This window comes from Heteronotia binoei, chromosome 3 (genome assembly GCF_032191835.1).
Source record: "Heteronotia binoei isolate CCM8104 ecotype False Entrance Well chromosome 3, APGP_CSIRO_Hbin_v1, whole genome shotgun sequence".
In the NCBI taxonomy this organism is placed as follows: Eukaryota; Metazoa; Chordata; class Lepidosauria; order Squamata; family Gekkonidae; genus Heteronotia; species Heteronotia binoei.
Genome location: NC_083225.1, coordinates 133,011,879 through 133,039,865, shown reverse-complemented (window position 1 = coordinate 133,039,865; position 27,987 = coordinate 133,011,879). Strand labels below are relative to the sequence as shown.

The 27,987-nt window shown below is 42.2% G+C and overlaps 1 protein-coding gene across 2 annotated transcripts in view; it reads left to right on the top strand.

Annotated features, from left to right (window-relative positions):
* LOC132568537 (prostaglandin F2 receptor negative regulator-like) overlaps positions 1 to 27,987 on the top strand; it is a 134,834-nt gene that overhangs the window by 49,169 nt on the left and 57,678 nt on the right. For both annotated transcript variants that reach the window (XM_060234459.1, XM_060234457.1), the window contains exons 2-5: positions 3,544 to 3,921; positions 4,778 to 5,197; positions 6,858 to 7,241; positions 12,664 to 13,089. In XM_060234459.1, coding sequence (XP_060090442.1) covers positions 3,544 to 3,921; positions 4,778 to 5,197; positions 6,858 to 7,241; positions 12,664 to 13,089 — 1,608 coding nt within the window. The remainder of the gene's footprint in view (positions 1 to 3,543; positions 3,922 to 4,777; positions 5,198 to 6,857; positions 7,242 to 12,663; positions 13,090 to 27,987) is intronic.

Genomic DNA, 27,987 nt, shown 5'->3' with positions numbered 1-27,987 from the left:
CATTCTCTGAGATCACATAGTTAGGATGTTTCCAGTTGAACAAGATTATTCTTGTCCATCACTGCTGGGCCTATAAGAGGCCAAATTTAGGGTTCTTAATCACCAAATTGGATTTCTTCAGGGCTCAGTGACCATGTTTGGGGATTGGATTAACACAGCATACTTGTGCTGGGATACACTTGACTTTTGGAGGGTATTTGATCACGATGAAGTCACATTTGACTAACCAACTGATAATGCAGTTTCCCCACTCTGTGTAATACTCAGCTGCAAAGCTTTTACTGTATGACTCCTCCAGAACTGATGGAGAAGTAAAACAACTAGTTACTCTTTTTCTTTCCCCCCTTCCCATCCTTGAGGAGACTTGAATCATGGTTTTAAGTGTATGTTTGGGGAGGGAATAATCAATGTTGGACCCTCTTTTTTACTTTGTGATACTGAGAATATGAGTTGCCCTGGAAATAAAAAAGTCAGCATTCAGGGCTGCTGATGTTGCATTACTCTAAGAAGTTAAACATATAATATACTGGGGGGGGGGATGGATTATGATGAAGTGGAGTTACACAATGTTTAAACGATTTTGTTTAGAGGTTGAAATTTGAAGAGCGTCTCTGCGTCTGAAACAGTTTTCCTTTTATGGAAAGTATTGAGCTGTAAATAAAGGCAGTGCTTGCTTAGCGTTCTTAGTAAGTGAGAACTCTTGCCAAAGCTGATACATAGCTGCAGAAGTGATCAGAGTTCCTGAGCAAGCCCAGTGAAAAGCTTTTCATTCTGGCCTTTATGTTTCCTTCATATATTCGGTTATTTATATACCCTCCTTTCTCCCAGGGTCCCAGGTAGGTGGTAAAAACATAAAAATGATACAAAGCAATTTAATAAGCATTAAAACAGCACATTTTTTAAAATGCTAAAATGAGCATATACCCCTTGGCTAAAATGAGCATATACCCCATATATGAGCATATACCCATACTAGTCTCTACATTATGCAAATGTCTATCAAGACCCCTTGGTTGCAAAAGATTGTGTATGTGTTCTGTTCTCTTATTTCTCATTTAGTCTTCCCCAGTTTGAGACATTTTGCTGTTGTGTTAGAGGCTAGAGCAAGGATGCACTGGTGCATAGGTAGAGTTTACACAAGGGATTTAAATGGCAAACGTGTTTTCACAGCTGAAAACACATACAAGCAATGTTCTCTCTAAACTGCAGAGTCTTGTGAGCAAAAATTCTATTGTGTGAGCTACTGGTATTAAAGTTGTGAGCTACTGCATGCTCTGGGGCCATTTTTCTACTGTGTGAGCTACTGGTATTAAAGTTGTGAGCTACTGTGTGCTCTGGGGCCATTTTTCCTTTTAATATATTTTATTCAAGTTTTAGGAAAAAGGGGGTAAGGGGTACAGAAGAAAGGAAGGAAAAGGGGGGCATTTTTCCTGAGCTAAGACAAAAATGTGTGAGGTGGAGGCTAAAAATCTGTGAGCTAGCTTAGAGGGAACACTGCATACAAGTATATATGTGTGTTGCAGAGCTGAAAGTAAGGAATAGGTACTACGAGAGGGGACTCACAAGAAACTTGTGGAAGTGGCTGTCCCATTCCCTCACCTTTGATTCCTCCCTTTTCTCCCTACTTTTCTTAGTCTCTCATTCTTTTTCCCTCCTGCCCTTTTCTTTCCGTCTCTCCTACATGCCTGTCACTTTCTCTTGTAACGGCCCACCACACTATCACCCTCTCTTTTTCTGCCTCCCCAGCTCATCACTCTTTTTTTCTCTCTTTCTGCTTTCTCTCTTTCTTTCTCGGGTGAAGTCGGGGGGCATGGCAGCAAGTGTGCTCAGAGCCCAGCTCTGAGCACACCTACTGCCTTCCTGACCTCACCAGGCAAAGTTGAGGGGGCATGGCAGCGAGTGTGTTCGGCCCTCTCCTGCTTCAGAGGGAGCCGGGAAGAGGTCTTTCCAGCTTCCTTTGAAGCGGGAGAGGGCCGGGCATGGGGTGGGCCAAGTGCACACGCTTTGCGACCCTCAATGACATCACTTCCGGTGACGTCATCAGACTGTGCGTGCAAAGCGAGTGCGAATAGACCCCTTGGGGGGGGGGCGCTGGGTTCAGCCTGTGTCGCTAGAACCCCTAGTGCCAGGCCTGGCTCCAGTCACTGGATTTAAGATCTGATGACTTTGCTATTAGAATATAAGATTAATTTGAAGTCAATTCATGGATTACATCAATAGCCTTAAGATTAGAGAGATACTTGTATTTGGTTGCATATATTATGAATGAAATCAAAGGTACCTTGCTATTGGTTGTGCTTCCTTGTTTTCCTCCTCTTAAATGTACTGCAGCACTGGATATTTGGCATGCCTATCTATGGGACTATGTTTTGTTCCTGTGTCCTTCTATTTGGTGCCTTTGGAACCTCAATACACTTAAGATTGTGGGAAGGAGTTCCAAAATGGAGGCTTGATGGATACCTTGCAAGGGCTGCAAGGACTATGCTGTCCTACATATTCTGTCCTTTTAGTTACATCTCAGAAATGCACACTGTTGGAAAATCTGAAGTATAAATTATGACTGGTGTTATGATTAATTTTATTCATTTATTTATTAGATATTTTAGTCACCACTCACCCAAAGGGTCATGTAGCGACTTACAACATTAAAACCAATAAGGTAAAAGCAACATAAAAATGAATAACAAATATAAAACATTAAAATATTAACATTTATGACTATCACCATACCACCATTAAAACGGCCCAAACAGGTGGTTACTTCCAAAAGCCAACCTAAATAATTCAGCCTTGCATACCCTGCAGAATAATACTTTTTTGTCTACATCAGTTTGAATTTTGTTCACAGTGAACAGAAGCAGGAAGAGTCCTTTGCAGTTTCAGATGAATAAAGCAAACATTTCATATGTCAGTTCAGTGCAATAATTTTGTTGAACTTTTGTCTCAATTGACATGAAATAACTGTTTGCATTCCTAACAGTTAAGATGTTACTAGAGATTGATCAGATTTGTCTAAAACTGAATCAATAGTTTTGTTTATAGTATTTTTTAAAAAAACACAAAACCTAGGGGGAATTAAATCCCACCTTTCCCTCCAAATAAAGCATATAGTAACTGCTTTACTGAGAAAGCATAATGAGTCCTAAAATTGCTTTTGAATCTATAATTAGTAACAATCGTATTTGTTGCAGAGGGCTAGCTCAGGTTTACTCACTATCAGGTTTAGACACCACTTGTCTAAGTTGCATGAAGAAGTGGGAGGAAGATTTACAAATTGATTTGACTGTACACAAATGGAAATGGACCTGGGAGAATGTTACTCTGAAATTAATGTCAGTGAATTTGAGGGAGAAATTTTACAAAGTAGTTTTTCAGTGATATCTTACACCTCACAAGTTAGCTGTTACATATATAAATCAGATGCATGTTGGAGATAAGGCTTGCAACATACAGACTTGATGTATATGTCTTGGCCATGTTCAAAATCAGTTTATTTTGACAAAATGTGTTTTAATATTTGTATTGTCTTGTTTTCTCTTCCAGCCTCCACCCTCGGGCGTATTGTGAAGGTGCCTGCTGGTCCCTTAGTACGAGTTGAGGGCACAGAAGTGAGAATTCCCTGCAATGTTACTCAATATGATGGACCTAGTGAGCAGAACTTTGATTGGGAGTTCTCTAGAAACCCTTCTCAGGACTCTAAATTTGTAAATGTAGTAAGTACTTGGGATCCTTCATTCATGTCTCAGGAATATCGAGATCGAGTTACTCGTGGAGACATCATGTTGAGACGCAACAGCAACAATGCTGTGGAACTTGTGATTGGAAGCATTCGTCCTACGGACCAAGGGGTATATCGTTGCACTACGCCTAGCACTGATTCTGTCTTTCATGGAAATTACAATGCTGCAGTTGAAGTCAAAGGTATTTCTGCAGGGTGAGGGGTATTTACAATTGGCATTGGGTCTTAGCATAATTTTGCAAGCATTACTTGGAATGTCTGAGGAGAATTAACTTGATCTGTCTTACATGGAGCATTTTTGTCTTCTCTGTTTGACAGAAGAAGGATTTTTTCCCATTTAGATCGATAAAATGTGTTATAAATATTTGCAAACTTATTATCATAGAGTAGAAAATAATAACCTGTCCTCAGCTGGATAAATTTTAAGGTCACATATTAAGATCTGGAATGCGCTTCTATTTATGCTTATCGGGTAAAACTTTGATGAACTTTATTATTTTTGATCTCCTGTAAATGTTACTGAATTTTCATAGTGAACTGGTAATAACTGTACCTTTTCACACACAGCTGCCTATACATTAGTGATGCACATTCTCCAAGAATGACAGATGTCATTGCACTGTGGTCAGCTGTATCTCTTAATGCCCCATAAAATTATTTGATAGTTTGACTTAAAAAAAAAATCTGATTGAAAATGCCTCCTGCCACATTATGTTTTTTTTTCTTCAGTGATTTTGTGTTTGTATAATCATAGTGTAGTGGAAGGCAGGGGGGAAGCAATTTATACTTGAAAAACAGATGGTCCCTTTCAGTGATGGAACAATTGATTGAGATATGAAGAGTGTGGTGTTAAGATCTGCTGGTGTTTTCTGACATGAATGATTTTGTTTTGCCTCTGCATAGTCATTTGTATAATTAGTCATCTTTTTTTCATGACAAGCTACCACAGTTTGACTCAGTTTCACAGTCACCTTTATTGTAAAATCATTTATTATTATTATGAACAGCAAGCCTGATAACTTTATCTTCTCTAAATAGTGATTGCAGATGGCTTAACTGTGACTGGATCAAAAGCACGGTCTGCATCTGCTTGGAACTTATCGGAAGGGGATTCATTTCAGTTGCACTGCTCAGCTTCCACCAATTCCTCGGAACACACCCATCTTCATGTTTCTTGGGAATTCAAGAATGGCCTTGTGTGGCAAGAAATCCTCTCTTTAACGCATGAGGGCAAATTTCAGCCTGGCCCAGATTATAACGAGCGCTATATCAGTGGATATGTGCGTTTAGATGCCATGGCCAATGACATTTACCGCTTGTCTGTGTCTCAGGCTCTTCCATCAGATGAGGGTGCCTACAGGTGTCGAGTGAGTGAGTGGGTTAAAGATGCAGATGGCTCATGGCAAAAGATCCAAGAAAAAAGTGTGGATGTAGCTAGTGTTGTGGTGCAGCCAACAGGTGAGTGTGCATCAAATGATTATGGTCTGCATCTCTATCTCTGGTAACAAGGGTAGCGATGTGAAGGGTTTGAGTAAAATTAGTGTGCCACCACAGAGGGAAAATAACACTGTGTGTGAAAGTTGTAGACACAGCTATTTGCTGTCTTAAATGTTTCTTATGGCACAAAATATCAACTCAAGTTTACTAGTGATCATTAAGATCCTGCAATGAAAAAAATACAGCGTGTTAGGATATCCTTGCATAGCTATTTTTGGATGACATGATGATGGTGGTGGTACTTGTTTCAGATCTGATGTGTTATTGTTGAAGTAGTTTTTATAACTTCTTCCTAGAGGTTTCCCCTTTCAGGAGTCTTTGCTAGGGTATTTGTTCAAAAAGACTTTAGAGACTGTTCAGGGCTTAAAGTTAGCATAAACCTGCAGTTGTCTTTAAATTAGTGATCTCATTATTTAGTATGGTGTGTATATGAGTATCCAAGTATACAGATGACAAAAGATATAGGCATGCAGTTGTCATATTGTGAAAGGAATAACAAGTAAGATGGACCCTTGACAAAGTAAAATTATGATCTACTTTTGGAAGTGTGTTTTGACAAAGTCTGAAATCCTTTTAATCATCATAAGATAATGTTTGAGAATACTACCAGGACAGGTAATTGCAGTATTATTTAGGTCTTTATCATGGTTAAATTAGGAACTCTGATTAAATCAACTTGCTTTTTCTTTGAAAGTGTGTATCAGTTAGTCCTGGGGTGGCCATACTGCAGCTTGAGAGCCACATGTGACTCTTTCATGCATATTGTATGGCTCTCAAAGCCCTTACCACTCCATCAGCTGGCTTGGAGAAGGTGTTTCTCTCTTTAAATCACTTCTTCAAGCCAAGCCATCTGGCAGCTTAGAGAATGCATTTAAAGTTAAAGTTGTTTCTTTTCACCTCTCTCTCTCCCTCCCTTCTTCCCTCCAACATCTGATGTTCACGTTTTGTGACTTTCAAACATCTGACATTTATTCTATGTGGCTCTTACATTAAGCAAGTTTGGCTACCCCTGAACTAAACACTAAAGTAGACTTCTGTTTTTTTCAAGTTTTCTCTTTTTCTTGCATTTTTTTGTCAAGTTCCTAAGTTTATGATGAATAATGCTTCATTACACAAATGTTGGTTCAAAACAATGGTTTGAAACATTTGTGTAAGAGAGAAGTAAGCCCTTTGTTGTTTCAAGAAGAAGAAAGTATACCAAGATATAGTGGAGAACCTTTGAGTCAGAAAGAGATCTCACATATATTATTACTGAAATATAAGATGCTGTATGTTAGTCTGTCAATGAATTTTAGTAGAAAAAGTGCAAGTGAGTTAGGCCTTTCATATGTCAACATAAACAAAAATAGCTTTTTAATTCCAGGAATCTGAAAATATACTGGAATCTCTCTAGGCTTAAGCAAGGAGGTCTCAGCAGAACTTGAAAGAGTCTGTGTTTTGTTGCCTTTTATTCTAACACTGAACAATATGAACCTGAAGCACTTTGCAGGAAATAAAAAGGTGTACAGAAATAAGCAGACAGTATGAACTTACACTTACACAGTATGAACATAACACTGTATTATGAAGTTTAAAATAACAATGTTCTGGTGTTGAATTCTGTCCCCTCCCCCTCCTCCAGCTTTAGGTGTGTTCATCACCAGAACTAATGTATCTGTGACAGAGAGAGATTCCCTCTACCTTACCTGCAACTTCACAACGGATAGAAGTGGAATTTTCCAAGCTGAGGTCACATGGTACTACAGTGAGTCACCTGATGGCCCTATGGAAGATGCTCAGATTTTGCTGAGTGCAGACCGTGACTCTGTAATTAGTGATTCTACTCTAATTAGCCTCAGCCATGTGGACCGAAGTTCTTACCACCTGTTGGTACGTGACATGAGCATTGAAGATTCTGGCTATTACTTCTGTCAAGCAGCTCTATGGGTGCCACAGTACAATGGTAGCTGGCATAAGGTAGCAGAAAGAACTTCTGTGCCTGTCACTGTGGAGGTGACTCCATTAGGTAAGCATCCTGATAAACGACTTATCCTATGGTTTTTTAAATACTAGTGGTCTCTAGGGTGGTGTTTGTTGGTACCACTGTTTTTGATACCCATTGGCGACTTCTTCAAAGCAATCAATCAATCAATCAATCAATCAATCAGTCATTTTATTTATATTCCGCCCTCCCTGCCGAAGCAGGCTCAGGGTGGCTAACAACATCAAATCAAATACAGTAAATTATACAATAAGTATTTAAAAGCAATAGCTAGTTTAACTAAAATTAATAAAATTAACATTCTGGTGCTATTTCAACAAATGGTGAAAGTCACTTAGGCAAGTCCCTCTATCTTTTTAATCGGTGAAGGCCATCCCAAAGAGGATGGTCTTGCAGGCCCTGCGAAACTGTTCAAAGTCCCGCAGGGCCCGCACTTCTTCCGGTAGCTGGTTCCATAGGTGTGGAGCTACAATAGAGAAGGCCCGCATGCGAGTGCTCTGTAGTTTTGCCTCCTTCGGCCCGGGGATGGTCAGTTGGTTCTTCCCTGCTGACCTCAGTGCTCTTTGGGGTTCATATGGGGAAAGACGGTCCCTCAGGTAGGCAGGTCCTCGGCCATATAGGGCTTTAAAGGTAATAACCAGCACTTTGTAATGAATCTGGTATGTAACTGGCAACCAGTGCAGTCCGCGCAGCCCTGGCTGTATGTGCTCCCATTTTGGGAGCCCCAATAACAGCCTAGCCGACGCGTTCTGCACCAGCTGCAGCTTCTGGGTTCGGCACAGAGGCAGCCCCATGTAGAGGGCATTACAGGAATTCAATCTCTAGGTGACCGTTGCATGAATCATTGTTGCTAGGTCACAGAACCATTCCTTGCTGTGCTGCACTTCACTGCAGTAGGATGTGCTTCAGGTGAGATTGGAAGTGCATCTTTGTGTCTATATGGAGTTCCCACATGGAAGAAGCTGCCTCCGTTAAAGCAGGATACTGTGCTGGGAGCTTCCCAACATTCTGTGATTGGTCTCCTCCTCCCATCAATAGCTGCCATTCTGTTGTGGTGCCCACTGCATGTGCTTTAAAATGTCACCACAGATTGAACATGGTTGGTGACTCTGGTTAATTTAAATACACGTTAATAGAAAGTGCATTTCACTGGAGATGGTCCTTTGTTCTTCCTAAAGTCCATATTTGGGGGAAAGGTCTCTCCTGTAACAAAATTAAACGGCAAGGTACATGCTCATAATTATAAGCCTAGTCACTTTTATGATAGGTTTCAAGAGTGCCTTTTAATGTTCAGTGTATTACTTCTACATCTCCATTTCTATCTGCCTCGTGTAGATTCCCCATATGCTTGCAGGTGGATGGCAACTGATGCTGGGAGGAAGAGTTGGATGAAAGACTATGCAAATAACAGCAATTCAGGGGAGGCCAATGCACATAGGACTCCGCTGCCTCAACCATAGGCCTGGTGGAACATCTCTGTTTTGCGGGCCCTGTGGGACTGTGTTAAGTCCCGCAGGGCCCAGTTTTCAGTAGAGAGAGTGTTCCACCATGCCAGTGCCAGAGCTTAAAAGGCTCTGGCTCTAGTTGAGGTTAAGTAGACATCTTTAGAGCTGGGGATCAAGCTGATCTTGATCTGTCAAGTGTAATGCTCTATGAGGGCCAGCACTTTAAATGGCCCAGCCTTATTATTTAACAGTATGATAAAGCTATCAGCTATATAAAATGCCCTGCAGCAGTATAATTGGTCAGCTGAAGAAAATATGCAAAACTAATGTTCAACTTCTTTTAGGTGTGTGTGCTCCATGTGATTGCTTCTAGTTTTGCCAAAAATGTGCTTGTGTGACTGCTTCTAGCTGTTATAACCAGTTTCTACTAAATAAGGTGTGCTTTCTTCAAAAAGAACAAAACAAAAAACAGTGAATTTATAAATACAAATATGCTGTACATTTCAGTAGCCTCATTGACTTGCAGTAAAGTGTATTTTGTGAAAGTGCCAAAACGGCTCAAAGCAGCTCTGGTTTTCTATAGTACTGTGCCGGCAAATGGGTAATGTCTCAGGAAATACAATGTATTTCTTAGAATCCCCTTGAAATGGTGATCTTGGTCTCAAATCTGCTAGATTTCTTGGGGCACATATCTTGGGATGATTTACTAAAACCTAATGTGAACAGATTACAAAGTATTTATGGAAAGGGGGGGCTATAGGTTTAGCTGGAGATGCTTTTTCATTTTTTCTTACTGTGATACTCTGTGTTCTTGTTATCTTGGAGTACTGTGTCTTCACTAACTCATGCACTGTTTTCCTAGCTGAACTCTTTAACTACTGTCATTCTGCTTTCTATGCACGTATTTTGAGAAATGAGCATCAAGGCAGCATATGAAAAATTGAAACCCAAGCACAAATTTCTGAAGAACCATGTTGTTTTGTAAAGTCTGCCTTGATGTGTCAGCATCTCTTAAAGGATAATTAATTAAAAAAATCAAGTTTCTGGCTTTTGACTTCACAATTAGGAGCCAGATGATTCTTGACAGCCTTTCAGACAATGGAAACAAGTTTTTTACTTTCTCTTTGATAAAATTCAAGTGTTGGTGTGCATACTCTTATGAATGGCAAAGCCAGAGGCCAGGTAGGCAATGAGCTATTCCTTGCCTCTCAAAGCGCAGTGCAGGAAGCTTCCTGACAGGTGACTAGCCACCTGTACTTTTGGGAGCTGAGATAGCTGCTGAATAAGCTTTGTAGTACTTGTGCAGTGTGATTCTAAGCATGTTTATTCAGAAGTGTCACTGGATTCAGTAAGACATATTCTCTGTATAAGAAAGCTTAGGATGACAGTGTTAGAGGACAGAATGTGCTGGGCCTTTTTAAGATTTGATAACAGAATTCAAAGAAGATGACAACATTATTAGCATTCCACTTCCTTCTGTTTTCCACCTGCACAACTGTGGGAATGAGCCAGTTTGGTGTAGTGGTTAAGTGTGTGGATTCTTATTTAAGAGAACTGGGTTTGATTCCCCTCTCCTTCACTTAGAGCTGTTGGAATGGCCTTGGGTTAGCCATAGCTCTCGTAGGAGTTGTCCTTGAAAGGGCAGCTGCTGTGAGAGCTCTCTCAGTCCCACCCACCTTACAGGGTGTCTGTTGTAGGGGAAGAAGATATAGAAGATTGTAAGCCGCTCTGAGTCTCTGATTCAGAGAGAAAGGTGGGGTATAAATCTAGTCTTCTTCATAATGTCTCTATTGTTTAGAGCAGGCTTGGTGTAGTGGTTAAGTGCATGGACTCTTATCTGGGAGAACCGGGTTTGATTCCACACTCCTCCACTTGCAGCTGGTGGAATGGCCTTGGGTCAGCCATAGCTGTCACAGAAATTGTCCTTGAAAGGGCAGCTTCTGGGAGAGCTCTCTCAGCACCACCTACCTTCCAGGGTGTCTGTTGTGGGGGAGGAAGGTAAAGGAAATTGTAAGCTGCTGCTCTGAGATTCAGAGTGGAGGGCTGGGTATAAATCCAATATCTTCTTCTTTCACACATATTATGTGACTCTCGAAGCACCACTGCATGCCATCAGCCTGCTTGGAGAAGGCATTTCTCTTTTTAAATCATTTATCCAAGCCAAGCCAGTTGGCAGCTTGGAGAATATATTTAAAGTTTAAGTTGCTTTCTTTCCCCCTCCCTCTTTCCCTCCCTCCCTTCTCTCAAACATCTGGCATTCATGTCTTGCAGCTCTCAAATATCTGACATTTATTTTATGTGGCTCTTACATTAAGCAAGTTTGGCCAGCTCTGGTCTAGAGGTACCTACAGAACTCCTCACTGAATTCTTGTTGCCAAGCGGCATGTGCTTGTTTAGAGAGAGTAGCAACTGCTTTCCTACACCTTTGTTTTGAATCTTATCTTGATAATATTCCCAGCCTCAAAAGCTGGCTTGAACAGGATGCCCTTTTCTGTGTTGAAAGTATTTCATGCACCGCTGGGAATTTCCTTTCCTTTCTTTTATATTCCCAATTAGTAATTACTTGGGTGCAGGTGAAGAAGGGGGGATAAAAGTGTTCTTCAAGTGATCTTGTATTGCCTGGGGTGGTGGTGAGGGGGTGGGGGGAGGGCAAAACTGAAGAAGAGTTCTCATCATCTGAGGTTCATAAACTGCATCCAGAATTCAGCACCAGCCCCCTCCTGTTTGATTGAAGCTGGAGAGCTGGCAGGGTATTAAGCCATTGAACTGGCGGCTAGGCGGTTCTTTGACAGCTGACAGAGTGCGGGAATGAGGCTTATCTAGCAAGCCTTTTATTCCTTCCTTCTAAATCCTCTGTCTGAGATTCGGTGTGAAGAGCCTAGCTGGAGCACTCCTGTCAAAGCCAAAACTTTCTCTAGCAAGCCACTGCATAGGGCCTTCCAAAAGCCAAAGTAATTAGCTGAATCCGTATTTGCCTTCAGCTTTCCTTTAAAAAAAATCAAAGCAAAAAACAGTTATTCATGCTTTTTTTTTTAAAACCAGCTACTGCAATAAACTGTGTCCTATCTAGTACCTCACCAGTTCTTTGATTTATAAGCTCTGGGGATAGTACTTAATATAGTATTCCAGGATATCTGTGTAGTAACAAAGAGCAGAGAGGCCCTTCAGATTCAGTGTTTTTATGATATTGTCAGAACAACTTAATAAGGCTGTAAAGGTAACTCGAAGTTCATGGTCAGTTGCTACCTCCAGTTCTGAGCACCGGGAGCAAGTAAATGTAGGCTAAGCTCCAATGATAAATAATTTATTGGTATTTTAACTTGGCTCGACATCATTGGCCATGGAGTATAAAATGGGCTGTTAAAATGGTGAAAAAACTGGGTACAGAGACCCAAAATCCTATAGACATGTTTTTGCAAAATGTTGGACTTATGTAGTTGAAAATTTACAGATGGCTTGCAATTTGAAATGTTGAAAATTCATAGACTGCTTGCAATTTGAAATGTTGTTTTCCATGACCAGAACATTGTGTGAAATCACTACAAAATAGCTTTACTTATTGTGTTTGTAGTTTCAGCATTTGTCTTATGTTTTTGTTGGAAGATGCCAGTGGACAGTGCTGTGAAGATAGCAAAGTTCACTTATTATTGGAATCACCTAGCTGATCGTTGCCTTGGCTAATGGTAGTTGCTGCATCTCAGGGTACAACAGGAAGGCAGAGGATATAGCAAACATACTGAAATTATGCAGATGTGGTCTGGACTGTGACTGGATGGTAAAACATCTAGGAATTCTGTGAATGCTGCCTTGAGCTTTATTATAGGAGGCAGGCAGAATATGATGTAATATGCCATGCCATTACTAGCAAGGTACTACGTCACATGTAGTCTGAAGTCATTAAATAATATGTTGATAGATTACTTATGTTCTTTATATGTATTCATTTCACTCTTCTAATTTGTTCCCTTGATTTCTTTTCTTTCCCCCCAAATTCTATGCAGAGCCAAATTACCATGTGTTTCTCAATGCTTCTAAAATGCCAAAATATTCAGAGGATCCCACAGAACTGGAATGTAGGATCACAGAAGTGCAAAACACAGAAGCAAATGTCCGTTACACTGTGTCTTGGTACTACAGACTGCCTTTACGTAGTGATGAAGTGGTTAAAGATGAACTTCTTGCCACTATGGATGCAGACTGGATGCTGGCAGTTGGGGAGAGGAGCAAACAACGAGCCCAGAATGGGGAAATAATTTTTTCTAAGCCAGCTGTGAACACCTTCCGCTTACGAATCCAGTGGACCTCAGAGGCAGATAAAGGAGAGTATTATTGTATAATTTCTTCATGGAGCAGGCAGCGCAACAACAGCTGGATAAAGATCAAGGATGTGGCTTCTATGCCTGTAAGCATTTTATGGTCTACTCAAGGTAGGAATTTTGCCCTGTCTCACTTTAAGTCTTGTGATTAAAATTGTTGATGACTCAGTGGTTTGCTTTAATGGGTACATTCAGATGGAAAAATTCTGAAGTTCCTGGTAAAAATATATAGGACTGTCATAACCATATTTATAAAGAGAAGTGAAGTGGCTAATAATAGGAATGAGATGTATGGTGTCATCTAGGGGAGTATAAAGGAAGAATAATACTATATTCAACAGTAATGCTGGGTTAAGGTTGCTAGGAGCTGTGGGCAAACATCTTGAGTCAGTGCTGGGTATATGACTCTTGTATTCCTATGGGTTTTTGGAACTAGCACTCCAGGATCCCTTGGTAAGAAGTACCGGTTGCCCTACTGGGTTAAAGAGCAGGATCTAACTGCACTACAAAATAACCAGTTTTTAACTTCCAGTTAACTTCTAACAACCTGACTATATATTCTATAGGTGACCTGAGAAATGACTGTAGAATTAAAACTTAGCATTATTTGTATAATTTGTGGTGGTGTGCTCCTGTTCTTTCTAAGGACCAGGGGTTTTTTTTAGCAGGAGCACACAGGAACATAGTTCCAGCTGTCTTGGTGTCAGGGGGCGTGGCCTAATGTCCAAATGAGTCCCTTCTGGGCTTTTTCTACAAAAAGCACTGTATGAAACAATGGTGATGTCAGGAGGTGTGGCATAATATACAAATAAGTTCCTACTGTGCTTTTTCTACAAGAAAAGCCCTGCTAAGGACTGTGACAATGTAGTAGAAAGTAGCCTGGAATGCATCTGAAGGGTGGGTGCATTGTCAGAAAGAAATAGTAGCCTTGAATTAAGGAACTGATGCTGGCGTCAGGAGTTGTGCAAAGCACTGAATGTTTTGGCTGAATGTTTTAAGATTTAATCGGACATAATATGCACATCCCCAAGCCTTTGTCCATGCTAAAATGGGAAGAAACCTTTGTTTTAATTGTCAGGGATAAGTAGGGCACTGTGGGCACAGGTTAGCAGGGCCCATCATTGTTGTCCCAGTATAATGTCTTATTCGGCCTTGCTCAGTAAAATGGGAAGGATGGGAATGAAATCAATTTAACTTTTCTTACACATTAAAGAAAAGTGCTCTAGAAGTCTTATCCCAAGAAAGTTATGTCCAAATGGAAGCTTCTACACTTCCAGGTGAGCATGACAGCACACATTGTGGAGTGTGGGAAATTCCCTTTCCAGAGATGTCTCCCCCACTGCCATCTGTCTGTTTTGTACAAAATGAGCACAGGGTTTATGAAAGCTCTGTTAGTCCATGCTGGTCACTGCTAGAAGTACTTGCAAGGGGCTGGAAAATAAACTGCACTTGTATGCATTCAGAGCTGTTGTTATGTCTTTATGAGGTTTTTGCAGGATATAGCTGCTTGGTGGCAGTGGTAATATTGTAAAATTGTACTTGAAGGGCTGACTTGAAAGTTAGTGTGGTCAGCAGATATTTTGAAGTCCAACTTCTGCTACAATCTTAGAGAATGCCCTGGACTTAAAAGTTCCTTGTATATATACAAATGGGGGAAAATGAAAATATAACTCAGTGAAAATAGTAGACTTTCAGTGCAATATTGCTCATTTACTCCTATCTAAGTCCATTGGAGACAATAGTTTATACTGGTGTAATTGTCAACCTTCATTGGGCTCAGGATTTGACTAGCTGATATATTTAAACATAGGCAGAATTTAAACAAAGCATTTTGCCTGTTGGCTTTAAAATACTCTGGCCCTGATGCATCCAGTCGCATATAAACAGAAGTGGTTGTATTTCCCAGATGTTGTATTGGGGAAGTCAGCTGTTGGAATCAGAGCATGCGATTAAGGGAAGCACAGAAGATTTAGTCAAAAACCCCTTTCTGTTTTCATGTGAATTTCAACTAAGACTCACAATGTGCAGCCAAATCTTAGTCTCTACTATGCAGCTGAACAAAGCTTATTTTTTTAAAATGTAGCTACCTGGTCTGATAATGCATTCACTTGCAGAGGAAGCACCAGAGTGAGCTGGAAAACTCCATCCAGTAACCCAGCAATCCTGGTGAATGCACAGTTTATAATCCCCCTTGCCCCCCATACCTGGCTTTCTGTTGATGATTTAATATAAATATTTGGGGATGTCAGTTCTTGTCAGGGAATTCAAAAAGCAGAAGGGTATGGCACATGATTTACATTCAGATAATATCTGCTTCCATTCTGCCATCTCTGGTTTGAGACATCTAGACAACAACAACAACAAATTTTATTTGTATCCCGCCCTCCCCGCCGGAGCAGGCTCAGGGCGGCTAACAACATGGTTCAGAGTTAAATTATACAAGTAAATAAAACTACATTAAACATTATCAGCATTTAGTTAAAATCTGGTTAAGCTTTAAAATTAAATTAGTTAATTTTTAAAAGTGCTAGTGCTATGTTTACTTTTTCTGATGGCGGTTTCCTTCGCAATTTCCATTTTCATCAGGGAAGGCCAGTCTGAAGAGGAAGGTCTTGCAGGCCCTGCGGAACTGTTCTAGGTCCCGCAGGGCCCGCATTTCCTCTGGAAGTTGGTTCCATAGGCTCGGGGCTATAGAGGAGAAGGCCCGGTTACGGGTGCTTTGCAGCTTCACCTCTCTCGGTCCGGGGATAGTCAGCAGGTTTTTCCCGGCTGACCTCAGTGCTCTCTGGGGTTCATATGAGGAGAGACGGTCCCTAAGGTAGACAGGTCCTCGACCATATAGGGCTTTAAAGGTAATGACCAGCACTTTGTAACGAACCCGGTATGTAACTGGCAGCCAGTGCAGTTCGCGCAGCCCAGGCTGTATGTGCTCCCATTTAGGGAGTCCCAGCAACAGTCTAGCCGCTGCGTTCTGCACCAGCTGCAGCTTCCGGGTTCGGCACAGAGGCAGCCCCATGTAGAGGGCATTACAGTAATCCAGTCTTGAGGTGACCGTTGCATGAAGCACCATTGCCAGATCTTGGCGCTCTAGGAAGGGAGCCAACTGCTTTGCCCGCCTTAGATGGGAAAAGGCTGACTTGGCAGTGGCTGCAATCTGGGCCTCCATTGATAATGCAGGCTCCAGTAAAACTCCCAGGCTCTTAACTCGGTGCGCCGCTTTCAACGGCGCCCCGTCGAAGACCGGGAGAGGTATTTCCCCTCCCCGAGCGCCCCGACCCAGACAAAGGACTTCTGTCTTCGCTGGATTCAGTTTCAGCCCGCTCTTCCTCAACCTCTAGACAAGTAGAGATGATAAAGATCTTTTCTCAAGACCTCAAAGAAGTCCTCATTAGTTAGTCAACAATACCAGGGTAGACTTTATTTGAGGAAGCTTGTTATGTTTATACTTTGAGATAATTGATCACTGATCATTATGAGGAGATTTCTCTTCAGCAAATCAAAAAGAGAAAAAGAAAATAATTTTTGCGGAAAGGTCCAGCGCTAGGTCGATTCTCTGATCCCCCTTCTGAAGCTTGTAAGGTGAAATGCTTAGTGGCTTTGTGTGTCCATAAAGCTGTCACCTGGCATCTTTTTTCCTTTTTGGTTTGCTGGCATATTGCTGGGTCTAGCCTAGTTTTTCTTTCTCTTTTGAAATTTTTCTCCATGCAGGTGTTAAAGGCAAATGTGCATTTATTCCATCCAATGTTATTCTATGTAAGCCAAAATGCCCTCAAAACGAGGTTGGGGAATTAGTCAGGTGGACACCTGGCTCACTCAGGATCTTTTTACCTATGTATACAAGATACACGTCCAGAGAAGTAATGCATAAATAATGGGGCCTCTAATTTAGTAAAATCAATTATAATTTATTGGGAAAAATATAGGCTTCCATACAAGACAAAATACTCATAAAGTCACACATTCAGTCCTAGGAAATACAGATAGATAGATAGGGGAACACATGGGTAGACAAACAGGGTGATATTTACCTATCGTAGTCTTCAAGGAAGGCTCCAATGGCGACAAGCGAGGAAGTGGGAGAAGGGACCCGAAACTGATCAGGAATTGGGGATGGATCTATGCAGCGGAAGTTGGGATACTGATAGAAGCACACCTGTGGGTAGCTAGTCCATAGATTATAAGGACTTTCTTGAGCTCTCGGGGGATGGGAGGTACGAGAAAGGGGAGGCTCTGCAGTGACCATGAGGGCTGGACTACTGCAATAGCCAATAGAAAGTTCATTGGTGGCACCTAATTGGGTGCCTGTTCTTGACCAATGGACTTGCCTGGTCCAGGAGTGCCTGAGTAAACTTTCAGGTTGAAACGGACCTGGGGACGGCTCCAAAGTCGATGCGGTGAGATCGCTCCCTCCACCCCCACCCCAGCACGCTGAAGGGAGCGATCCTGCCCCTTCTCTCCCAGCCAGGCATTCTTTCCCCGTGATTGGGTGCTTGGCTGGGAGAGATGCGGCGAGATCGCTCCCTCCACCCCCACCCCAGCACGCTGAAGGGAGCGATCCTGCCCCTTCTCTCCCAGCCAGGCATTCTTTCCCCGTGCTTGGGTGCTTGGCTGGGAGAGAAGCGGCGAGATCGCTCCCTCCACCCCCACCCCAGCACTCTGAAGGGAGCGATCCTGCCTCTTCTCTCCCAGCCAGGCACGCAAGCACGGGGAAAGCATGCCTGGCTGGGAGAGAAGCGGGGAGATCGCTCCCTGCGAAGTGCTGGGTTGGCAATGGGGGCGGAGGGAGCGATCTTGCCGCTTGTCTCCCGGGGGCTGCAGGCCCCTCCCCCCTCATCTTTTAGTATTTGGACCATAAGACGCACGTACTTTTCCCCCCGCTTTTTTTTGGGGGGGGGAAGTGCGTCTTATGGTCCGAAAAATACGGTACATCGTGGTGACAACAGTACTGCATTTGTCCTTTGTTCCTTAACATGCCCTTTGTACTCTTCATTTTCAGTATTCTGTGCAGTCTCACACTGGTACTGTAGAGGCTCTCTACAGCTATTCTAATATATTCTAGCACTCCTTCCCTGCAGAGCTTGTTAGAGGCCGTTTTCCCACCAATGGTCACATGCTCTGCAGAGAGGAGCCCCCCTCTCCCTCAGTCCTTTCTTCGCTGCCATGTTGTGGGGACATTTCTCTCCAACTACAAAAACTGTGAGTTTTTCTCTCCAAATTTCGCTTCTTTTAGGCTACTACAGCTTCAGCTGTGTCACAGAAGTCACTGTTGAAAAAAATGTACCCAGTGTAGATTTGACTGATCTCCTCAGACAAACACCTTTTATGCCTTTTCTGTCTTGCTGAAGCTCATAATATGGTCATGCCCACATGTAAGATCATCCTTCAGTTCACTCCTAAAGGCCTCTCTAATCGAGCAGCTAACTTGAAGGCCAGTTTCTGGGAGAAGGTGCTTTCCTGCTCCAGTAACCTGGTGACAAAACTTCTGTCCTGACAGAGCATAGCCAATTGCTTCACCGGCACATTCATTATCCAAAGGAGAGCTAGAGCCTGGCCAGGGTTTGTTAGCACTCCCAACATCAAACCATCCCTCAGGGTTCTGTGCCTTCATCTCCATGGCAAAGTTACCCATATTATTATCTATTCCCTAAACCTCAGGAATGGAGTGACTGGCAGCAAAGGAGAGTTGAGCCTAGACACTCTTCTGCTCTGAATCAGAAAGTTGCAGGTCCACCAGCATGGTGTCCTCCAGCAATGCCCTCTCATATGCATGGGGGCATTCAGATTCTGAGAAAGAGCAAAGAGCAGAGTCACCTTTAGGGCCAGATTCATATTTACCATAGGAACCATCCTCAGATGATACAGTGGGAGATCCTAACCCAGTGTCACCTAATGAAGACTTAAAACTTTATAAGCCTGCTTGCAGGGTGTAAGTTGAAAAATTAAATTAAATTAATGCTGAACAAATGATAAGAATAGTGATGACATCTATCAATCCAAGACCTTGTGATAAGACCCTAGGAATAGTTTACACTAATTCACTTAGTGTGGTTGCCTTTCTAATGTTAGATGGAATTGACAATATCTCCAAGGCTCTATGGCAGAAACTGGTGACCATGGCTGCTACGTCTAAGAAGATAGACAACCTTTATAGGGTGCGGCAGGGACATTTATTTTGCCATCCCCAGCCTCATCCCTCATAGCTGAGGAGATACAAGCAAGATAACCCACAGGAGCTCACTCATCACTAGCTGATAAAAAGGGCGAAAGATTGACACATTTAGCAGGAAGATCTGTTTGTTTGCTGCCCTTAATCTGTACATCACTAAACTACAAGGTGATCATGGGAGGATATGAGCTGTTCCTATGGGAGAAGATGGCTGCATATATAGATAGACCTTCTACCTGAGGACAAGAAGCCTCTCTCCAGATTCCTACCGGCAGACTATGACTTTCCAAGCAGCAAATTAATGCTGGCAGACACTTAGCTGATTCTTCCTCTAAGGCTATGGCTTCAGCATTCATACTAAGGAGACATGCTTGGCTGCGCATGCTTGGCTGCACATGGCTTTTCCCCCTGATACCAGACAAAAGGTAGAAGACCTACCATTCAAAGGATCAACATTGTTTGCATCTTCTACCAATGACATGCTATCTCAAATTTAAAAGAATAAACAAACAGCCCCAGTTGTTTGGCATCACACAGGTCAAGCAGCTCCATTTAGACCCTGACTGGTGTATAGATATCATAAGTCACAATCACCATATTTCAGACCCACCCCCCCATTAGCAACAGAGGGCAGAGATCCTTCTCAGGACCATGAATCAAGGCAGACATAGGCCTAATCATAGGGCTAGATACTCAAGCTCTCAGCACCAGCTGCTTCCCAAGAAACAGCAGCAAGCTGCAAAAAGTTCCTTCTGATTAGGGCGGGTTGTAGATCAGACACCCATTTTCTTTAGTTTGTGGTTAGCTGCCTTCAGGGGAAAATGGCAAGAGATCACTAAGGATAAATGGGTTCTGTCAACTGTTGATTTAGGTTATAGGTTAGAGTTCTGACAATGGCCATCCCTCTAGCACCTGGACTGAAACCTGAGTAACTCTATGCCAGAGTAGAAGCAGGAACTTTTGTCCCCATTTTAGGGGCAATACAGAAGGTCCCCAATTTGGACCCCATTACAGGCTTCTATTCACATTTCTCTTTAGCACCAACAAGAATGGTAGCCCTGGACCAATTCTGAACCTGAGGGATCTAATTTTTTTCTTAAAGGCTAGAAAGTTTAAAATGTCATGGCATTCAGTTTTACAAATGTTGACATTAAACTGTTGATTTTACATACTTGACCTCCTGAATGCTTATTTTCATATTTCCATTCACCCTGGTTATTGCAGATTCTTGTGTTTTAAATATAACCACATCTCTTATCAATACATGGCTCTTGCCTTTACATTAGCAACTGCCCCTTGGGTATTTTTGAAGTGTTGCTGTGGTGATAGCCCTCCTAAGGTCAAAAAGGTCTTCTATTTACCTGTATTAGATGATTGGCTTGTGGTTGCATCGCAGGGCCTGTAAAACAGAATTATTTTGACTGGCCTATAACACCTGAGTTGCAGAGTGCTGTCTCTCTAATAGCGACTGACAATACCAACTATGAGAAACTGTGTAACATCTTAAAGACCACCGAGATCTTAAGGACCACCAACCGTTAGAACTAATAACCTTAAGGAACTAAAATGAACTTGAATTGCCTGTTGAAGAATGTCTTTGAATCTGCCTGTTTATACTGAGTAGCACCACAATGTTTGTATTTTAGTGATTTTAGTACCATTTAAGTTTATTTATTTAATATTGTAATGGTTTTATCTGATTGTTAGCTGTCCTGAGTCCACAGAGAGGGTGGGATATAAATTTAAGGTAAATAAATAAATCCTCTTGAGAGAAGCTGAAGTCACAGACAATACTCCCTCTAAGCTATGGAGTCTTTTGAGCAAAAATTCTAGTTTGTGAGCTACTGGCATTAGCGTTGTGAGCTACTGCATAACTTAGTTTGCTCTGGGGTCATTTTTCTTGAGCTAAGGCAAAAATGTGTGAGCCAGGAGCTAAAAAACTGTGAGCTAGCTCACACTAACTCAGCTTAGAGGGAACACTGGTCACGGATGACCTTGATTATCCAGACCTGTCAGTAATTAGGCCTGATAATTATTACAGAAAAAATCAAGTCTACAACATAAATCAACAAGGGGGCACAGCATCATTGGCCCTATGCAAGGAGGCTACTTCTCTCTGGGAATTGGTGATAATCCAATGAGCAGGCACTGCCAATACAAGAGCAAATATACTCAGCAGAAAAGGGCACTCAGAGCAAAAATGGGTACTTGGGGAGAAATCTATCCTTCCAATTTTTCAACAATGGGGGTTCCTGAGAATAGACCTCTTTGCCACTCAAACTAACACAAAAGCTCCAATGTTCTGTTCCAGGGCAGGCACAGATCTCCTCTCCCTCGGGGATAATTTTAGATCGGCTCGACAGGGACTCTTCTTTTTATGCCTTCTCTCTGCTCTCTCATTCCCAGAGTGTTGAACAAGATTAGGGAGGAGTGTACATGGTGCATTCTAATCACACCTTCCTGGCCTGGGCAAGTCTGGTTTCAAGTCCTTCTGTAGATATCCAAAGGGACTTATATACCTCCCTCTAGTAGCAGACTTACCCCACAGGGGACCCATGTTGCACCACAAGGTGGACAAGCTCAAGTTGATAGCTTGGTTGCCAAACAGTTCCTGTTTGGATTCTGAGAACAAGTGTCAAATGTTCTGCTTCATGCCTGCAGGTTATTGACTAAGAAGTTTTATAAAAACAAATGGGTTGTTTCTCTAATTGGGCCAGGAGTTCAGGTGGAGAGTTGCCCTATTGCTTTAGTTTTTGAATATCTACTATAATTAAAAGAATCTGACTTGACAATCTCTTCACTTAAGGTTCATTTAGCCACCATATCGGCTTACCATACTAGAGTTCAGGACAAGATGCTGTTATTTACACCCTGAATCCAAGTGTTTTTTGAAGGCTTGCTCAATTTATTTCCCCCATTTCCACCTATAGTTCCTCAGTGGTCTCTGTCAATAGTTCTTTCTCAACTCATTGGGTTCCTGCAGCCTGGATACACGGCTCTTGTCCTTTAAGATTGCATTTTGGTGGCTGTAACATTGGCCAGAAGAGTGGGACAGCTGGCAGCTCTAAGTTCCAGGCTAGTCCCACTCTTCTGGCCAAGTTCCAGGCTAGTCACATACCGGTAAGTATTAAGGCCCAGTTTAAGGTTTTTACCTAAAGTGGCCTTAAATTTTCACCTGGCACAAGATATTGTTCTGCCAGTATTTTTTCCATTCCCTATTTCAGAAGCTGAAGAGACACTACACTCATTAGATATTAAATAGTCTTTATTTTTTTACTTTTACTTTATACTTTTTCCTTAGAGAGTTTTAGGCAGTCCCAGGCCGAGGTCAGACACACATAAACTGACGGGCATGGATGAAAGCCAGATGCATGTCGGATTTTATGTGGTTGTCCAAACATCAGCATCTGGCAATGGTCGTTGGCTCGTTCGTGTCCCGAACTGCCACGACTGAGACGCGGACTTTTTTGATAGTACATTAAATCCGGAATAAGAATGCTTCCGACAAGTCCCGCACGTACTTTCTATGTTTGAACGCTCCATTGTAGCTGACTCGTCGCAAGCGCACATCCGCTTCCCTGCGAGAGCCCACTCCAAATGATATCATTGTGCCAGCAATTGTTGACTCAGCCTTCCAACCTTCCGAGTTGGTAAAATATGTACCCAGCTTGCTGGGGGGGGAAAGTGTAATGACCGGGGAAGGCAATGGCAAACCACCCCGTAAAAGGTCTGCCGTGAAAACTTTGTGAAAGCAGCGTCACCCCAGAGTTGAAAACGACTGGTGCTTGCACAGGGGACCTTTCCTAAATGGGGGGGGGGAGGCAGATCGCCCACCTTTGCTGTCTCCCCGCCAGGTGGAGAGACAGCAAAGAGAGTTGCCGTGCCCCCCCATTTAAACATCACAGTGGGGTGTTTAAATGGGGGGGAGGAAGGTCCACCTTTGCTGTCTCCCCGCCAGGCGGAGAGACAGCAAAGAGAGTTGCCGTGCTCCCCCCACAATTTAAACACCACAGCAGGGTGTTTAAATGGGGGGGGGGGGAGGAAGATGACCCACCTTTCCTGTCTCCCCGCCAGACTCCTGGGCTTCCCCTTCCTTTCTGGGTGTTTTTATTTTATTTTATTTTTTTATTTTTTACATTTAAACATTTTATTGAGGCATAAAAGTAGCTTACAATCCAAAATGCAAGAAGTTTACCGTGAAGGTTAACAGAAATAACATCGTAAGCTTAATAGACAGAATACAGAGCAAAAACAACATTTAAAAACAAAATAAACAAAATACAAACTGAAGGTAATAATAATTATAGTTATTATAACACAGTATTTAAAAATAAAATAAGATCAGGGAAAGGAAAAAGGAAGATATAATACACTTTAAATAACTTGAAATTAACTTGTTAAAAAAATTTTATAGCAAAAGGAAATCCTTATACATTTTATTTTTAGAATAAGAGTTAGCATAAAATGGGTCGGTGTCAAGCTTTTCTAGAATGGGAAGCCAAGTTGCCAGATATTTAGCGTAGGCTTGGTATGGGTCTTTGTGGTCTATGGCTGCCTGAATTTTATCCATTACAATGTGTTCCCAGACTTTAAGTAGCCAGTTGTCAAGTGTCAAATTCAATGAGTTTTTCCAGGACTGCACGATCGTGGTTTTAGCAGCTGTCAGGAGTTTAACTATCAAGGATTTTTTAGAAGATGAGAGACGGGTATCAGACCAATGATTGAGAAGTATCCTGGGTGTTTAAATGGGGCAGATTTTTCTTTTCTGGCACCTTTAAAAAAAAAAGCCAAGCACAATATCCCACAGTACTGCGCTTGCGCGAGTGTGGAATGCCATCTCAAAAAATGAGGTCCGGTTGAGACCTCTGATCAACCAACAACAGGACCAACGCTGCTTAGAACTGAAGGATGGAGGGATGTCTGATCAGGAAATTCGTTGTAAAAAAGCTGCGGGGTATAATAGCGACAGGTTAGGGATGGATTTAATGTTGAGTGTGACCCCAGCCCCAGAGACCTTTTGTCTCCTCCTTTGGTAGTTATAAAGGCAGAGCAGCTTCCACATAAGACTATTTCTAGGTGGATAGCTTTGGCCATCCATTTGTGGTATGAAAAGGCCAATCTGTGATGTCGGTTGGAGCTCTGAGCTCATTCGATAAGAGCACAAGCAGCATCTGCAGCATTCCAGAGAGGCACTCGCCTGAAAGATATCTGCCAAGCTGCGATGTGGTTGTCATTGGACACCTTCATAAAACATTACTCTTTAATTTGAATGCAAGAAGAGATTCAGCGGTTGTTAGAACTGTGCTGCGTTCCTTGTTCCATTGAGACTTATCCCACCTCCAAGGTAAGGAACTCTGTCGTCTCCTAATATGGAACTACACAGAAGATTGAAGATGGAAAACAGGGTTGCACTACCTGTAACTGTTGTCCCTTGAAGTGCGTTTTGTGCAGATACACATTCCCTCCCTTCTACCCTGCTGTAAGTTAATAGAATGTTAGATTTGTGATACTCACAGCGGCTTAGGAGAATTGAGGGACAGGAGAGCTGCTTCCTGCAGAGCATGTGATCATTGGTGGAAAAAGAACCTCTAATGTGCTCTGTAGAGGAGATAGTTAAAAGAATACATATATTCCTGTAGACATTTTAATTATATTTTGAAAGATCTAAGCATTTGAACTGAGTTTTATTTATTGTCATCTTCAGTAGAATGACTTTCTGCAGGTTGGGCCTTGTGCAGGTGATGTGTACCAGATGGCAGAATATGTTTCTTACTTCCAGATAGTCCTTGCCTCAGGTGGACCCTTTGGCTTTTAAGGTTCATTGCATGTCTAGTGTTGTGTAGTGGAGCAACAGCAAACACCCAGTTCTGTTTGGTTGAGGGGCTATTTCTTAAAAATAACTGTAGGGCAGGTAACTCAAGGGCATCCAATGAAACTGATGGGCAATAGGTTCAGGATGGACAAAAGGTAATACTACTTTACACAGGTAAATTAGCTACCTTTATTGGAATGAGGCTCCAGGGCTCAGTTCCTGCCTGATGTCTGTTGCAAAACTTCCAACCTATGCTTAGCTCTGTCTGTTTTCTTTGCTTATTAATTGAAGGTAGTTTTAAATGTTTGAATTCAAGTGGCACAGAGTTCCCTATGCATTCACACTCTTAATATTTCAGTAAATCTTTGACTTCCTTTATGGTATCAAGACCATTTGTAATTTTGTGGTTGGGTATGCTGATGACATGTAGTATATCTCAGTAAGTTTCTAGAAGCTGCTCTCTGTGGCTAAGGATGACAAGCTGAATCCATACAAGTCAGAAGAGATGCTGATTGGAAAAGCTGCTAGTTTGGAGTGAATTGCACTATCTAGTCCTGGGTGTGGTAGCTTTATATCTGGCAAATAGTATGCTTAGGGTACATTTGGACCTACCTCTGCTAATAGAAAGTGAAGTCATTGCTTCTGCTAAAAATGCCTTTTCCCAGTGACATCTGGTTTGGTGTCTAACTCTCTCCTAGAATTGGCAGATGTAGCCACTTTGACCTACTGTTATATCTCTAAGACAAATTGTTGCAGTCTGCTAAATGTTGGACTGTCCTTGAAAGACAGTGCAGAAACTTCCAAGTGGTTTAGAATGCAACGGCATGTTTGCTGATCAAAAGAAACAGCATCTGCCATGTGACATCTTTCCTTAGATTGATTACATTGGCTACTGATATGCACCTGGACTTGGCTTAAGGTGCTGGTTTTGACCTTCTGAGCCTTCTGTGGCCTGGAAAGCCACATATCTCAAGAACCATTTCTCTATGCCATTTGAATTTCTCATTGAATTTCTCAAACAATTTCTCCCTATTTGACCCATTGCTCAAGTATCTTCAGAAGTATTTCCTTTTTTGTTCCTTCACACAGGGAAGTTTGCCCTGACTTGGATGTGTATGTGTTAAGTGCTATCAGGTCACTTTCCACTTATGGCAATCCTGTGAGTTAATGTCCTCCACAGTGTCCTGTGGTTAACTTCCTTGTTCAGGTCTTGTAAACTAAGGGCCATGGCTTCCTTGACTGAGTCAATGCAGCTTATGTTGGGTCATCCTCTTCTCCCGTTGCCTTCAATTTATTATCTTTTTCAGGGACTCTTGTCTTCTCATAATGTGACCAAAGTATGACAGCCTCAGTTTAGTCATTTTAGGTAGAGTTCAGGCTTGATTTCATCTACAGCCCGCTTATTTGTCTTTTTGGTAGTCCATGGTATCCATAAAAATCTCCTCCTACACATTTCAAATGAATTAACTTTCTTCCTGTCAGCTTTTTTCATTGTCTAACTTTCACACCTGTACATAGTACTGGGGAATACTGCGGCATGAATTAACTTGATTGTGGTTGCCAGCAATACATGCTTACATTTAAGGATCTCTTCTAGCTGCTTTATGGCTGCCCTCTGTATCAATCTCCTTATGATTTCTGGGTTTCAGTCTCCCTTTTGGTTGATGATGGAGCCAAGGAATAGAAAGTCTGAACAATTTCAGTTTCTTCATCTTCAACCTTAAAGTTAATGTAATTCCTCAGTAGTCATTACTTTGTCTTGATGTTCAGCTGTAATCCTGCTTTAGCACTTTCTGCTTTAACCTTCATCAGTAATTTCATGTCTTCAGTATTTTCTGCCAGTAGTGTGGTGTCATCTGTATCTCAAATTGTTAATGTTCCTTCTGCCAGTTTTCACTCCATCGTCATCTAAATCTCATCCATGTCTGTTCTACATAAGGATTTAAAAGATAGGGAGATAAAAAGCATCCTTGTCTGACACCTGTGCCAATTGGAAACAATTCTGTTACACCATATTCTGTCCAGAGTATAGCTTGCATATAAAAAACCTTTTTTAAAAACAAACAAACACACCCATAGCTTTTCCCGATCCACTTTGCTGTAATCTATGAAACACAAACTGATTTTCTTCTGAAATTGTCTCATATGCTCCAGAAACCAGATTTTGAGCATCACGTGAGAAATTAATGTGAAGGTCCAACACATGCTACAGTCTTGGATTTAAATCCAGTTTGTGGGCCTGTCATGACTCAGGGGGTATTATTAATTGCTGCCACCACTCTGGGTTAAGGGTTCCCCTTGATTAGGCCCAGAGTTCCCTCCCAAGCCCTTCAGGCCTCCTGTAGCTTAGGCCAAATAACAGGCATGAGGACCAGGCAGAGTGAACAACAACAAAAAGGTTTATTTCAGTGCAATATAAATTAACAAGGTGCATTAACCAGTAAAAGGGTGAAGGGAAAATAAACAAATGCCCTAACGCGTCTCTCTATACAGTCCCTACCTAATACCAATACTCACCCCTTGCCTTGGATGAGGGAGCTTTCCCTTGCTCAAGCTCTCCAGGCACAGCCTACCTCCAGCTCAGCCTTCCAGGGAAAGAATACCCACTTCCTGGGCTTGGCCCTTTTATGTCCTCCTCCCAGGCCCCACCGCTCTCTGGGCCAGTTTCCCTCCAAAACCTGGCCACCCCATCAGAGGGACAGAGGGGATCCTGGGAGATATAGGCTTTTCCCAATAACTCCTAAGTAGGCTTCCCTGGGGCCTGCAGGCCTCACTAGGCCCAGGATCATGGACAGGGCCATTGTTTTGTTTTCCATATATGTTGTCAAAATCATGTTAAAATTTTGCTGGACTCTGTTTCTGTGGCTTGGAATAGCTCTATTAATATCCCATCTATTTAGGGTTGCCAAGACTAATTCAGAAAATATCTGGGGACTTTGGGGGTGGAGCCAGGAGACTTTGGGGCGGAGCCAGACTTTCCCATTTCCAAAATAAATGCATAAAAATACAGCAGTGCAGTTCACCTGAATAG